The 12,738-nt window shown below is 62.6% G+C and overlaps 1 protein-coding gene across 4 annotated transcripts in view; it reads right to left on the bottom strand.

Moving 5' to 3' along the window:
- Positions 1 to 11,310, bottom strand: part of POU2F2 (POU class 2 homeobox 2) — a 22,256-nt gene extending 10,946 nt beyond the window's left edge. For 3 of the 4 annotated variants that reach the window (XM_044671056.1, XM_044671055.1, XM_044671057.1), the window contains exons 1-5: positions 11,269 to 11,310; positions 1,992 to 2,057; positions 1,866 to 1,900; positions 1,718 to 1,774; positions 408 to 524 (exon numbers count right to left, since the gene is read on the bottom strand). In XM_044671056.1, coding sequence (XP_044526991.1) covers positions 408 to 524; positions 1,718 to 1,774; positions 1,866 to 1,900; positions 1,992 to 2,057; positions 11,269 to 11,281 — 288 coding nt within the window. In that variant the 5' untranslated portion in view covers positions 11,282 to 11,310. Of the gene's footprint in view, positions 1 to 407; positions 547 to 1,670; positions 1,775 to 1,865; positions 1,901 to 1,991; positions 2,058 to 11,268 lie in introns of all 4 variants that reach the window. The other variant, XM_044671054.1, reaches the window with a different exon arrangement.
- Positions 11,311 to 12,738: the final 1,428 nt, after the last annotated feature.

Here is a 12,738-nt window from a genome sequence, read left to right as displayed (position 1 = left end):
CGCCCCCCCCAGAAGGGGAGGCGGCGGCGGCGGCGGCGGCGGCATTAGCGGCGGCGGCGGCGTTGGACTGCTGGACGGCAGCCGCCAGGAGCTGGGCCTGAGCCTGCTGCAAGAGGAGCTGCTGCTGGGTGGGCATCAGGGCCGTGAGCTGGGGGGCGGCGGGGGCGGCCAGGCGGGGGCGGAGGCGGAGGAGGGACGGGCGGGTTAGGAGGCGGCGACAGCGGGGGGAGCAGAGAGAGAGCAGAGGCAGCGGGTTAGTCACGGGCCCAGAGCCGGGCCGGGCCAGCGTCACAGGGGGCGGGAAGGAGCCCGAGACGTTCTAGAGCGGGCCGAGGTCCGAGACCCCCCAGCCACCCGACTGGGCCCCTGGCTCCCTCACAGCCCCCCAGCCCGTCCTGGTCACTTACCCCAGCCAGCTGACCGCCAGCCAACATGAGCTGGGCCTGGGGCAGATGGGGCTGGGCGGGGGGCGGGGGTGGGGGGGCCACCGGGGCCGGGTCGCTGCTGGAGTCTTCAGCCTTGATCTGTGTGGGGAGAGACAGCCAGAGACCCGCTTTAGAGGCCGGCCTCTTCAGAGGGCAGCTGGCCTCGGCCGCCCCTCTCCGGCCCTCTCGCCCCCGGCTTCCCATCTGCCTCTCGTGGGCCCCCTTGGGCAAGTCCCTTCTCTGCCTCAGTTTCCTCATCTGCACAATGAGTCCAGCCTGGACTGGCCTCTTCCTCGGCCCTCATCCCTCCCCGTGTCCCCCTCCTTCCCCGTCCCCAGAGCCTCTCCCGGCCTATTTCCTTTCTCTTCAGGTGGGCGCGTCTCTACTAGACCCACCAGACCCTCGAGGGCCCAGGGTCACCCGGGCACCACGACCCGTCCTCCTCTGCTTCCTCTGGGGCCTCTTTCATTTGAACCCTTCCCTTCTGCCTCGGGATCAGTTCTAAGACGGCCAGGAAGGGCCCCGGCACCCAGCCAGAAGTGCCTGACGCCAGATTTGAACCCAGGTCCTCCCTGGCGCTCCAGTCACTGGGCTCTCTAGCTGCCCCCTCATTGCTCTGGACCTCCCTGTCTCTTCTCCATCTCTCCCCATCTCATGACTTAATTTGGGGGAAAAGCCCCGAGCCGCCAGGGCACAGAAGAGAGTTTTCCTGGTCTCTAGCCTCAGGAGCTTCCCTTCTCGGGGGACCCAGAGAAGCCTCCTGGCAAGAGAGGGTGCCGGCGTGCCCCCATCCCCGGCTCCCCTCTCCCTGGCCAGTTCTGGCCGCCTCTGGCCCTTCCCGCTCTACCTCTCGCCTTCCTGCCTCCCAGCGGCCCCCTTTTCATGTTCTTGGGGTGGAGGGAGGGTCTGGAGGTGCTCAGAGGCAGGGCAGAGCCAGGGCCAGGCAGGGAAGTAGGGATGGGGGCTGGGCCCTCAGTTTCCTGTTGTTCATACCCTGGGGCCCCAGGGGGGATTTCCCCAGCCACCCCCCACCCCTGAACCCCAGGGGAAGGGGAAGGAGATGGGATGAGTCATAGGTTTGGGGCAGGCGGGTGGGAAGGAGAAACTGCTTTGCTGATACCCAAAGCTGAGTGGCTCCCTCGGAGGTTTTGGGACAGCCTAGCCTGGGCCCTCTGCACCCCAGTTCCCCACTGGCCCCCCCGTACCCCATTTCCCCTCTGGGCCCCCCACACCCCAGCTCCCCCAGGTCCCTTTCCCCACCGTCCTCCAGGCTTTGCGAGTTCCCCTCTCACCTTAGTGCTGGGACCCGTCGGGGACAAGGAAAACGAGGCGGCCTTATTCTGGGGGTTCTGGAAGGAGAGCGAGGAGGGGGAGGTGAGTGTCTGGGGTCCAGCCCACCCCAGGCCTGCCCCCCTCCCCTCCTGGGTGCTCCCGCCTTACCTGATGGTTTGAGTCTGGTCCATTGGTTTCTGTATCTGCGAGGAGAGGGAAGGAGAGTGATGACCCCCCTGCCCTCCTCCTGGGGCTCCCCCCGCTTGCCACGGTCCCCCAACAGAACCTGCCTACCTGTGTGCTCTGACTGAGAGTCCAGACCTGGCTTCTCCGGCTCCAGGGGCTTAGACATTCTTATTTCTGCGGAGAGAAGAGGGAAAGTGGAGGCGCCAGAGCCCGGGGAGGGCCGCCTCGGCAGGGCCACGTCGAGACCCCGGCCTGCCACCCTCCCGAGAACCGGGGCTCTCAGCGCGTCCCGGACGTCAAAATCATCCAGCCCAACGCTTCCACGAATGGGGAAACTGAGGCCGGGGAGGGGGCCCAGGCGGGCCTCTCGGCAGAAGCGGCCACTCCTATCTCATTCGGTCAGTCGGGAAGGCCGGGCCTAGGGAACGGCTTGGGTTTGGCCTGCGTCCACATGGCAGCCGAACGGAGAAGGCGGTGGTCCTCCCCCGGCCCCCGCGGGCCTCTGAACTCTGGCCCGCCAGCAGGTTTCGGGTGAGACGTGTTTTCCGCTGTGAGCAGCAAGGAGCGGGTGGTGGGACGGGGCTCTGGGGATTGGGGTGCATCAGCAACTCCAAGCCTGTGATTCACCAGCCCTCGGGTGTTCTTCAGCTTCTCCCTCACCTTCTCACAGCCTCAGCCCTCCCTCCACCAGCCCGAGGGGGGCTCCTCCTCTCCTCCGAAGCCGAACCCCAAGTGTACAAATGGGCTCCGACCTCCTTCTAGCTAGAGCAAAAGTGAGCTGGAGAACACGGACCCTAGAACACAGAACCGCAGAGTGGAGAGGAGGCTCAGGACAGACGATCAAGGATGCAAAGGCCCTGAGAACGGGGGGCCAGAGCTGGAAGGGCCCAGAGAACGGGGGGCCAGAGCTGGAAGGGCCCAGAGAACGGGGGGGCCAGAGCTGGAAGGGCCCAGAGAACGGGGGGCCAGAGCTGGAAGGGCCCAGAGAATGGGGGTCAGAGCTGGAGAACACGGACCCTAGAACACAGAACCGCAGAGTGGAGAGGAGGCTCAGGACAGACGATCAAGGATGCAAAGGCCCTGAGAACGGGGTGGGGGGCCAGAGCTGGAGGCCCTTAGTGGTACCACCAAGCCATCGGATCTAGATTTAAAGTCAGAGGCATACCGGGTCCAAGCTCCCCATTTACAGATGCAAACACCCCGCCCTAGAGAACTGAAAAGGGTTGGTTCAGGATCATGGAGGGGATTTGAACCCAGGTCCTCTGACATCCCACTCCCACTCTTTCCATTTAACAGCTAGAGAAACTGAGACCTACACTTGAAGCAGCCGTTTGGCTCCAGACACACCATAATATTTTACCGCTTGTGTATCCAAAAGTTCTTTTCCTTTGTGTGAGAAAAACAAGCCCTGGCAGTCACCCGCCGAGGTGGGCCCTGCTGGGCGCCCTCTTGGGGTGTCAGGCCTGGGAGAGAACTGCAAGGTGAGGGGGTCCCATCCCTCCGCCCCAGCCCTGCAGGCCCCACGTTACATGGGCGACGCTGCCGGGAGGCGCTCCCGCGGCCCTGGGGGGCACCCGGGCATCCGTAACGGAGGGAACAAAGAGGGAGAGGCTTCCCGGAGAAGGTGGGATTGTAGCAAGAAACCTGGAAGCAGGTGAGGAGCGAGAGAGGTCCAGGCATGGAAGACGGCCGTGCCCAGAGCCTGTTCAAAGAACATCCCGGAGGCCGGTGGCCCACGGTGAGGAGGAAGGTGTGAGAAGACAGGAAAGGGAGCCGCTGGGTGGCTCAGTGGATGGAGGTTCAGATCTGGCCTCAGACACTTCCTAGCTCGGTGACCCTGGGCAAGTCACTTCACCCCCATGGCCTAGCCAGCACGGCTCTTCTGCCTCAGAAAGACAGAAGGTGAGGGTTTAAAAAAAGACAGGAAAGGGAGAAGGCAGCAAAGGGATGAAGGCTTTGTTTTGAATGCATTTTGTGCTTCGTCCTGGAGGCCATAGGGAGCCACGGAGGCTTACTGAATAGGGAGTGAGATCATTGCCCTTTAGGGCAGTCAGTTTGGTGGCTGAATGGAGAAGGGCCTGGAGCAGGGAGAGCCTGGAGGCAGGCAGATGGGAGGGGATGAGGGTCCCGCCAGGTGAGGAGCACAGTCCGAGCAGAGAAGGGGCATCCCGGAGAGACCTTGGTAACAGATTGGATGTGGGGCGGGATCCGGCCTGATTCCCAGGTGGTGGCCCCGTCCCGAGGGCCCGGCTCCCTAGGGTCGCCCATCGGCACTAGAGAAGGCCGTCCTCTGCGCGGGGAAGCCGGAGCTGAGAGTCATCTGTCTGATCGTGTGCCAGGCGGGGCGGGGGGCCGGGAGAGGGGCCGGAGCATGGCATCCGCGGAGGGAGGCGGCCCAGGAGCGGGAGGAAGAGCCCCGGCGGAGAGGGGCGGCCTCTGCGGGCGAGCCGGCGAGCAGGAGCGCTCGAGGCACCCAGCCAGTGGCCTGTCGTGCTCGGGGAATAGGAGGCGCCCCTTCTTCTCCCGAAGCGTGTGGGAGCTTCTGGCCCGGCCCTGCCACCGAGGCCAGCCTCGGCCCTGACTCCTCTCAGGCTCCTTTGGACGGCCCACGAGCAGGAAGCTTTGCTGACGTTAAGCCCCTGCCCCGTCCCGGCGGCCCCCCATCGCTGCTCCTCTTTGTGTTTTCCGGGGCCCACTTGGGCCCCCTCGTCTCCCCTCTCTCCAGACCGAGCCTCCACCAGTTCCTTCAACAAGTCGGGAATAGCTCCTGGTTGTCCTCTTTTGGACACGTCACAACTTACTCGTTTCCTTTCTAAAATGGGGCCCCCAGAACTGGCCATGGGCGCCCCGAGAGAGCCTGGCCGGAGGAGGTGGAGGGAGCAGCAGATCGTCACCCCCTCGGCTGAATGGGGGTCCCTCGGGGTGGGCTCGGCGCTCAGCTTCCTCAGCTCCCTTCCTCATGGCCGGCTCACACCACGCTGAGCTGGCGACCACGACGAGTCCCAGAAGAGCTCTCGGATGAGCCGCTCTCCAACCCGGCTTTCTTCAGTTTGGTACGTCTGAGCGAGCAGACCTTCGTCAGAGAGTTTTGTTGGACATTTTCCCCGTCTGTGGCTTCCCTTCTCATTCTGGTTGCATTGGCTTTGTTTGTACAAAACCTTAATTTAATGTGAGCAAAAGATGACCAGCTGGGGAAGGGACTCCTTGAACCCACGCGCAGGCCTTTACGTTTCCTCTTCTTTTCAGCCCGCTTTTCTAGCCCATTAAAACCCATCCTCGTGCCAACGTGGGCATCCAGTTGGCTGCTTAGCTCTTTCTCCCGCCAGCTTGAGGGTAGCCGGGCCTACGAGCCCCGACCAAGCCCCAAGCCCGCCCCGGGGCTCCCGCCACTGACCCCAAGTCGAGGCCAGCCCCAGCCGCCATGCAGACCCGACCTCCAGCTCGGCCCGAAGGAGGCTGCCAGCCTCGGCCTGAATGTGTGCCTGGGAGAGGGGAAGGCCCGGCGGCCACTACTGGGCCAAGAGGCTCGGGGGAAGGGAGCCGGCTCTGCAGCCAACTCTCCGCACGGGGGCCAGCCAAGACACGTGGACGGACTAGAACCCGGGTCCAATTTAATGAGAGGACGTGCATGAAGGGGAAAGGGGCCGGCCATTTCCCAAGAAGGAGAGGCGCAGGAGTGGCTAGAGCTCATCTGAAAAAGATCTGGAAGGGCAGGTAGGTAGAGGCTCAGCGGAGAGGCAGACCTGGAGACAGGAGGTCCCGGGTTCAAATCTAGCCCAATTGCCTGGCTCTGACCACTCTTCTGCCCTGGAACCAACACTTAGTATCTATCAATCCCAAGACAGAAAGTAAAGGTGAAAAAATAGAAAAAAAAATTGACAAGTTTTAGTGGACCACAAGCTCAATATGGATCAACAGTCGGTCAAGAAACATTTCGTAAGTGTCTGCCACGTGCCAGGCACTGTGCCAAACGCAAGACAAACCAGCAGCGTTTATGGCAGCCAATAGAAGCCCACGATCCCTTCGGCGAAGAGGCCCATCGGATCCGCAGGCCGGCCAAGGCAGCTCTAAGCCCCATTCCCCTCCCAGAGCCTCGCCAGCTCTCAGGCTTTGGCCCGTCTCCGTCTCCGTCTCTCCCTCTCTCTGTCTCTGTCTCTTTCTGTCTCTGTCTCTGTCTCCCTCTCCCTGTCTCTGTCTCTCTCTCTCTCTCTATGGCCACAGCTTCTGGCTTAGTCTCAATTTGGAGAGAGAAGCGGTCAGGGCTGGGCCACAGGGGGAAGGGACTGGCCCAGGGTCACCCAGCTGGGAAGGGTCTGAGGCCAGATTGGAACCCAGGACCTCCCATCTCTGAGCCCAGCTCTCCATCTAGGGGGCCACCTGGCTGTCTTCCCCATGTTCTTCCTCAGTCTTCAGTGCCCAAAGGGAGCCTGCCAGAAGTCAGAAAGCAGCCGAGCTCTCCCCTCCCGGTTCCTGGTCCCCCATGTGTGCGGCTCCCCGAGTTTAGCCCTCTGCTGCCCCAGCCAGGCCACCTCCAAGGCATTTACCCTCCCCCGGCTCCCTCTAACCCTGGCCACAGCCACCACCTTCTTCCCATTTTATAGATGAGGAAACGGCCCGCTGGAGAGGACCCCCTTGTTTGAGTCCCACGGCCAGGCCCAGAGCCCCAGCACCCACCTGTAAAAGCTGCTCTCAGGAAAGACTCTGAAACAGTCACCTCACTGGGGAGCCCCCACGAAGCTGCCCAGGAACTGGCAGAACCCGAGGTGTCCCCAGTGCATGAGACCTGGGAGAGCCCTTAGAGCAGGGAGTGCCAGGGGCTGAGAGATAGCCTAGAATAGAGAGTGCCAGGGGGAGAGAGAGAGCCTAGAACGGGGAGTGCCAGGGGTGAGAGAGAGCCTAGAACAGGGAGTGCCAGGGGTGAGAGAGCCTAGAACAGGGAGTGCCAGGGGTGAGAGAGAGCCTAGAACAGGGAGTGCCAGGGGAGAGAGAGCCTAGAACAGGGAGTGCCAGGGGGAGAGAGCCTAGAGCAGGGAGTGCCAGGGAGAGCCTAGAGCAGGGAGTGCCAGGGCTGGGGGGGGCACACACAACTGCTTCCACCTTCCTCATGGTATAGACAGTGAGCAAACAGCATGTTCATGGGTGGGTGAAGCCCTTCAGGTGCTATTTCATGTGGAGTCAGATGAGGAAACTGAGGGGCAGGAATGTGCTCTCAGCCCCTGCCATGTCAGCCTCTACATCAGTCCCTCGAGGCTGAGCAATGCAAACGCCAGCCCTGACGCCCCCAGTCTTGGGGGGCAGGTCATAGGCAGAGCCTGCGGGGGCCTCCCCCCCCCCCCGCCTGCTGGACTTTCACTTCTGCTCTGAGCTTCCCCCCAACCCTCCACTTTTAGCAGATTTGCACCAGCCCTCGGCCAGCACTTACCGAAAATGGGGCTAAATATAGAGAGGCTGAGGGCCTCCCCTCACCCTCCCTGGCCAGTCCCCAGGGTCCCCGGGCCCTCTTCTGGGTCCCTGCTGCTCGGAACCCCATCCCGGGGGGGGCAGCTCCTTTCTCCCCAGCTGGGCCCCAGGGTGCGCGGGGGTGACATGTCATGGGGCAAGGACGGAGACACGGGCAGGTGGCGCATGAGACGGGCCGGGCGGCCGTAGGGCCAGGCCTTGTCCATCCCCCCGAGAGCCGCCGGCACTGACGCCCCCTCCCCAGATAAAGCTCAGACGCACGCCGTCTCCGACACACACGGAGGGAGAGGCACGGACGGGCGCCGCACCGTGTGCCGGCACGCTGCGGAGCTGCCCAAAGGCAGGACGGGGAACGCAGCCAGGCTCAGGCGAGGCAGGGCCAGACGGTGCTGCCCTCCGAGGGGGGCCTGGGGCGAGGGTCGGGCCGTGGAGGGAGGCCGCATCCTCTTGGACAAGTCGCTCCAGCATTCCCTGCCTCGCCTCGGGCTCCCGAAGGCCAGGGCTGGCATTCCCTGCTCTGGGCCCTCCTGGCTCTGCCCCTCTGCAGTCCTGCTTCCGCTCCGCCTGCTCCCCGCCAGGCCCCCCCTCTTGGGCTCTCCTCCCTCTGTTCTCTCCCTTGGCAGGCTCCAGATCCGAGGCCCGTGTCCGGAGAGGGCTCCCGCCTCTATTTGTGGGCCTCCTGAGCCCCCTCCGCCACCCATCGACGTCTCTCCCTGGAGGCACCTTCCAGAGGGAACCGTCCCACTCACCAGGCCAGAACGGAGCTCGTCCCGTTCCCCTGCTGGCCCAGGCCTTCCTCCAAGCTTCCCGGTCCTGGCCAGGGCGCCCCCTTGGGCCCAGGCACCCCGGTTCATCCTCCTCTGCAGTCAGCTGCCGGGCAGTGTGGCAGGCTCTGCCCCCTCACCCAGCTCCCCAGGGGAGGCCTTCCTGTCTGGTCGCCCCCGGCCGCCCTCCCTCGGGCGCTCGGGGCTCCCCTCTTCCATCCTGGAATCCTGGTCTCCTCCTCACACCCCTACACCCACGCGTGCACCCACCGCCGGCATCCCCTCCGCCTCAACCTGCTTGTATTACCCGCATCTGCAGAGAGCGCTCCACAGACGGGGACGGTTTCATTTTTGTTGTTGCATGTCCAGGGTGGGAACCCAGGAGAGCCTGGCGGCACCGAACTGTGTGGGCAGGCCCTGGCAGGCCTGGACCGGGCTGAGAGCAGGCCCTACACGGCCTCCCCTGTGCCTCATGGAAACTGGCTTCCACCTCACTTTCCCACGTTCAAACAGAGTGGGTTGGACTAGAAGTTGTAGAAGACCACTCCCACACCTCCAGCCCCCTCCCAGCCCTGGCAGGCCCTGATCTAGAGCATCTGGCAGGCCCTGATCTAGAGCCCCTGATCTAGAGCCCCTGGCAGGCCGCTGTTCTAGAGCCCCTGGCAGGCCCTGATCTAGAGCCCCTGGCAGGCCCCTGTTCTAGAGCGCCTGGTAGGCCCTGATCTAGAACTCCGGCCAGCCATGTTCTAGAGCCCCTGCCAGCCATGTTCTAGAGCTCCTGGCAGGCCATGTTCTAGAGCCCCTCCCAGCCCTGCCATTCTGTGGTATATCTCATCTCTTCCCTTCTGCACCCCCCATTTCCCCAGGATGCCACCTTCCTTTTCCTCTCCATGGTTCACCCCTCAGAGATATCTCCAGCCGGTGCCAAATCCCTCCATTTCTAACTCCACGAAGCCTCTTGCGTCGTCCCTTCCTCCACTCCCATGGCCGCCCTGTGGTGCTGCCCTCCTCACCTCCTAAGCCACCTCTCGGCCCTTCTCTCTCTCCTCACAGTCGCCAAAGCGATGCTCTCGAAGCCCCCCTCCATAAACTCTGGGCCCCCTCCGTGCTTCTGGGGCCCCGCCTTCCTTCCCAGCCGCGGCACTCCTTCAGGGGTGCCCCCTGGCCTCTTCACTCTGCCTCCTCTATCACTCGGCGGGGCACGGCGGGGCCTTTCCTCTGGCTGACCCCATGCCAGGACCGCAGGGCCTCCTCACCTCCTCCTCGGAGGGGCTCTCCCTTCCTCCAAGCCTTGGCTCTGGCCCCGGCCCCTTGGAGGCCTTCCGTGATCCCCAGGAGCAGCTCCCTTGGCCCTCCTTGCCTTGGGGTTAGTTTGCCTTATCCGCATCCCCTTGAGTCTCTCTAAAGGCATGGAAGCCCCTCGAGGGCAAGACTATCTCTGCCTGTCTTTGGGAGCAGCAGCACCCGGCCTGGTACAAAGGCACGACTTCATCATCATCATCATCATCATCATCATCATCATCATCATCATCATCATCATCATCCATAGCATTTGTATCGCCCCTTCTACATTCCAAGGTACTCCCCAAACATTGCCTAGTAGGATTCTCACAGCAACCCCAAGAGGTGGGGGCAATTCTTATCCCCCTTTTACAGCTGAGGCGACTGAGGCAGGTGGAGGCAAAGAGATTTGCCCAAGGTCACACAGCTCGTAAGTGTTGAAGGCCAGATTTGAACTTAGAATGTCCCAGCTCCAAGCCCAGCCCTCCATCTCCACTGTGACTTATTGATTAACATGTTCTAAAGTGCCTTTAGGGGCAGTGAGGTGGGACAGCGAACAGGGCATGGGCCTGGAGTCAGGAAAGCCAGAGATCAAATCTGGATTCTGACACTTACTAGCAATGTGTGATCTTGAGCAAGTCACTTGACCTTGTTTGCCTCAATTTCCTCATCTGTAAAGTGAGCTGCAGAAGAAAATGGCAAATCACTCCAGTATCTCTGAATACGGATCCAAGAAAACCCCAAACGGGGTCACCAGGAGTCAGACACAACTGAAAAATGACTGAACAACAATAACAAAGGTGCCTCTTGATTTGGGCACTCTGTACTGAGTTCTGGGGTCCCTCCCAGCTCTGAAATTATATGTTCTAGGGTCCTTTCCTTCCCAACTCTGCCACCCTGGGTTCTAAGGCTCCTTCCTGCTCTGCCTCCCTGGGTTCTAAGGCTCCTTCCTCCTCTGCCACCCTGGGTTCTGAGGCTCCTTCCTGCTCTGCCACCCTGGGTTCTGAGGCTCCTTCCTGCTCTGATCTCTAGCCCCTTTCAGATCCATCATTCTCCATTCCAAGGACCTCATGAATGACTTTCCTAGGAATTAAAGCCCTTCCCAACTCCAGCAGTCTGTGTTCTAAGGTCTCTCCTAGCTGTGACATTCTGTGAAAAAGGTAGCTCATACATTCACGCAGAGACACAGATTGAGATCCGCAGGCCCAGGGGACAGGGATGTCCCCCACCCCTCCCCCCAGGCCTCATTCTGTCATCTATTGAGGGTACCTTCTGTCTCATGACGAGAAAACTGAGGGTGAGGGTGAGGGGATGGGAGGAGGAGACCTGAGAGTAGAACAAAAGCCCTGATTATGGGGGAGGAGGTGCCTATGGGAGCTTCCTCTGCCCCAGGGATACAGAGGCACCGGAGGGCCATAGACAGAGGGAGATGCAGGAGGCCAGACTACGGGCTACAGAAGCGGGGGTGGGAGAGGAGTGGACAAAGAGGGGAGGAAGTCCAGAAAGGGGAAAGCTGTAGTGGGGTGGTGGGCTGGGAGGAGGAGACAGAAGGAAAGAGGGATATCCTCCGAGGGGGGAGCGCCAGGGAGACACTGGAGGGGTGGAGGGAGGAGAAAAGACACATGCAGACGTGAAGGGAGAGGGGGGAAAGGAAGTCCCTGACGGGGCTGAGACGCAGAAAGAGGCAGAGAGGGGAGAAAAGGAGGCGCCTCCAGGCCCCAGAGAGGGGCAGAAAGAGACAGCGAGTCGCAGGCTAAGACGGGGAAAAGACGGGAGGGAGAAAGGAAGCAGGAGATGGAGCCGGGAGTGGGGAAAGAGAAAGAAGCCCCCATGGAAGCCTCCCCAGGGGAGAGGGTCGGGGGCTGAGGCCCTGCCCTTACCTGGAGCCCCCATGCCGGAGTGCACCACGCTGCCCCGGCGGGGGGCGGAGGTAGACAGGAGCAAGGCTGGGTTGGGGGAACAACTGTGTCATCTCCCCGCCCCCTCCCCAGGTCCCAGGCCCTCCCCGCAGCCAACCCCAGGACAGGAAGTCACCCAGAGAGGAAACCACAGGGGCAGGACCGCCCTTTGGGGAGGGCGGCTACACCCCACAGCAGCGCACACAGCACACACAAACACACCCAGCCCGAGCCCGGGCTCGGCGCAGCCCGAGGGGCCCAGAGCCCTGACACCCAGAGCTCCCCCTTTGGGAAGGGGACGGAGCTGAAGCCTCAGGTCTGGGCGGGAGGAGAAGCGAGTCCCCAACTTCCCCTGCGGCCGGCCGCAGTGGAATCCCAACAGAAGGGTGGGCTGCGGCTCCTCTACGGCCCTCCCAGCTCGGGCACCGTCCGCCCGGGACATCCCAGGTTCGAGGGCTCCCTTGGGGGCGTTCTCAGCTTTCTCTGGACCTCCGTTTTCTCATCAGTAAAAGGAGGCTCAGAGCGAAGGCCAGAGAAGGGCCGGAGAGCCGCCTCAGGGGAAAGGGGACGCCTGGCCAGGAGCTCTCTGCGTGGAAACCAAAAGCCACGTCCAGCCCAAAGGGGCCGAGGCACTGGCGCCCCCCTGAACTCGGACCCGGCCCGCGGGATGCCCACCGGGCGAGGCGGGAAGGCAGAGGTGGGGGACATGGCGGACTGCATATGGAACCTGGAAGTCTGGCTGTCTGTCCTGGAGGCCCAGAACATCCATCTTGAGTGTGTGTGTGACCAGGAGGCTGCACTTGCCAGCGGGGCCCACCAGAGGGCGGCCGCTGACCGCCAGTGCCCCGGCTGAGCGGCCCTGCGCAGCTCAGCTCTCCAAACACGCCCAGGCGGGCCCAGGCGCTCTCTAGGTCCAGCCTGACGGACAGGGAGGAGAGGGCGGGGGCGGCCCCGTGAGGGCAGCAGCAGCCCGGCTCCCCGGGGGGAGGCCCACACCTGGAAAGGAAGCTTTGCTCTGGCCTAATCTCCTGGGCCTGGCCAAGCGTGCATCCTCCAGTTCAAGGAGCAGCTCTGCCGACTCCCCGCGTGACCTTAGACAAGTCCCTTCCCTTCACTGAACCTCCGTGACCCCATCCATGAAAGAAGGGCCTAGAGCTCAGCCACTCCGCTCTGAGGGCGCCGACCTTCTCTAAGGCCCCCAGCTCTGCTCTGCGGCCCCCTCCGGCCCCAGCTCGGACATTCCCATTCTGGGGGTCCCCCCCACCCCCCGCTGGGACTCCTGAAGTCGCTTCCAGATCTAAATCTGAGTTCATATGATTCACTCGGTGAGTCTGGGCAAAGTCACTTCCCTTTTCTGAGGCTCCCCCAAAAGGGAAATGACTTGCTCGTGGTTACACAGATGACGGTAAATGGCAGAACCAAGACCTGAACCCAGAACCCGTCCCCCCCCCC

Source organism: Gracilinanus agilis, chromosome 3 (assembly GCF_016433145.1).
Source record: "Gracilinanus agilis isolate LMUSP501 chromosome 3, AgileGrace, whole genome shotgun sequence".
Classification (NCBI taxonomy): domain Eukaryota; kingdom Metazoa; phylum Chordata; class Mammalia; order Didelphimorphia; family Didelphidae; genus Gracilinanus; species Gracilinanus agilis.
The sequence above is the reverse complement of the archived record's forward strand: the minus strand, read 5'-3'. Positions and strand labels throughout refer to the sequence as shown.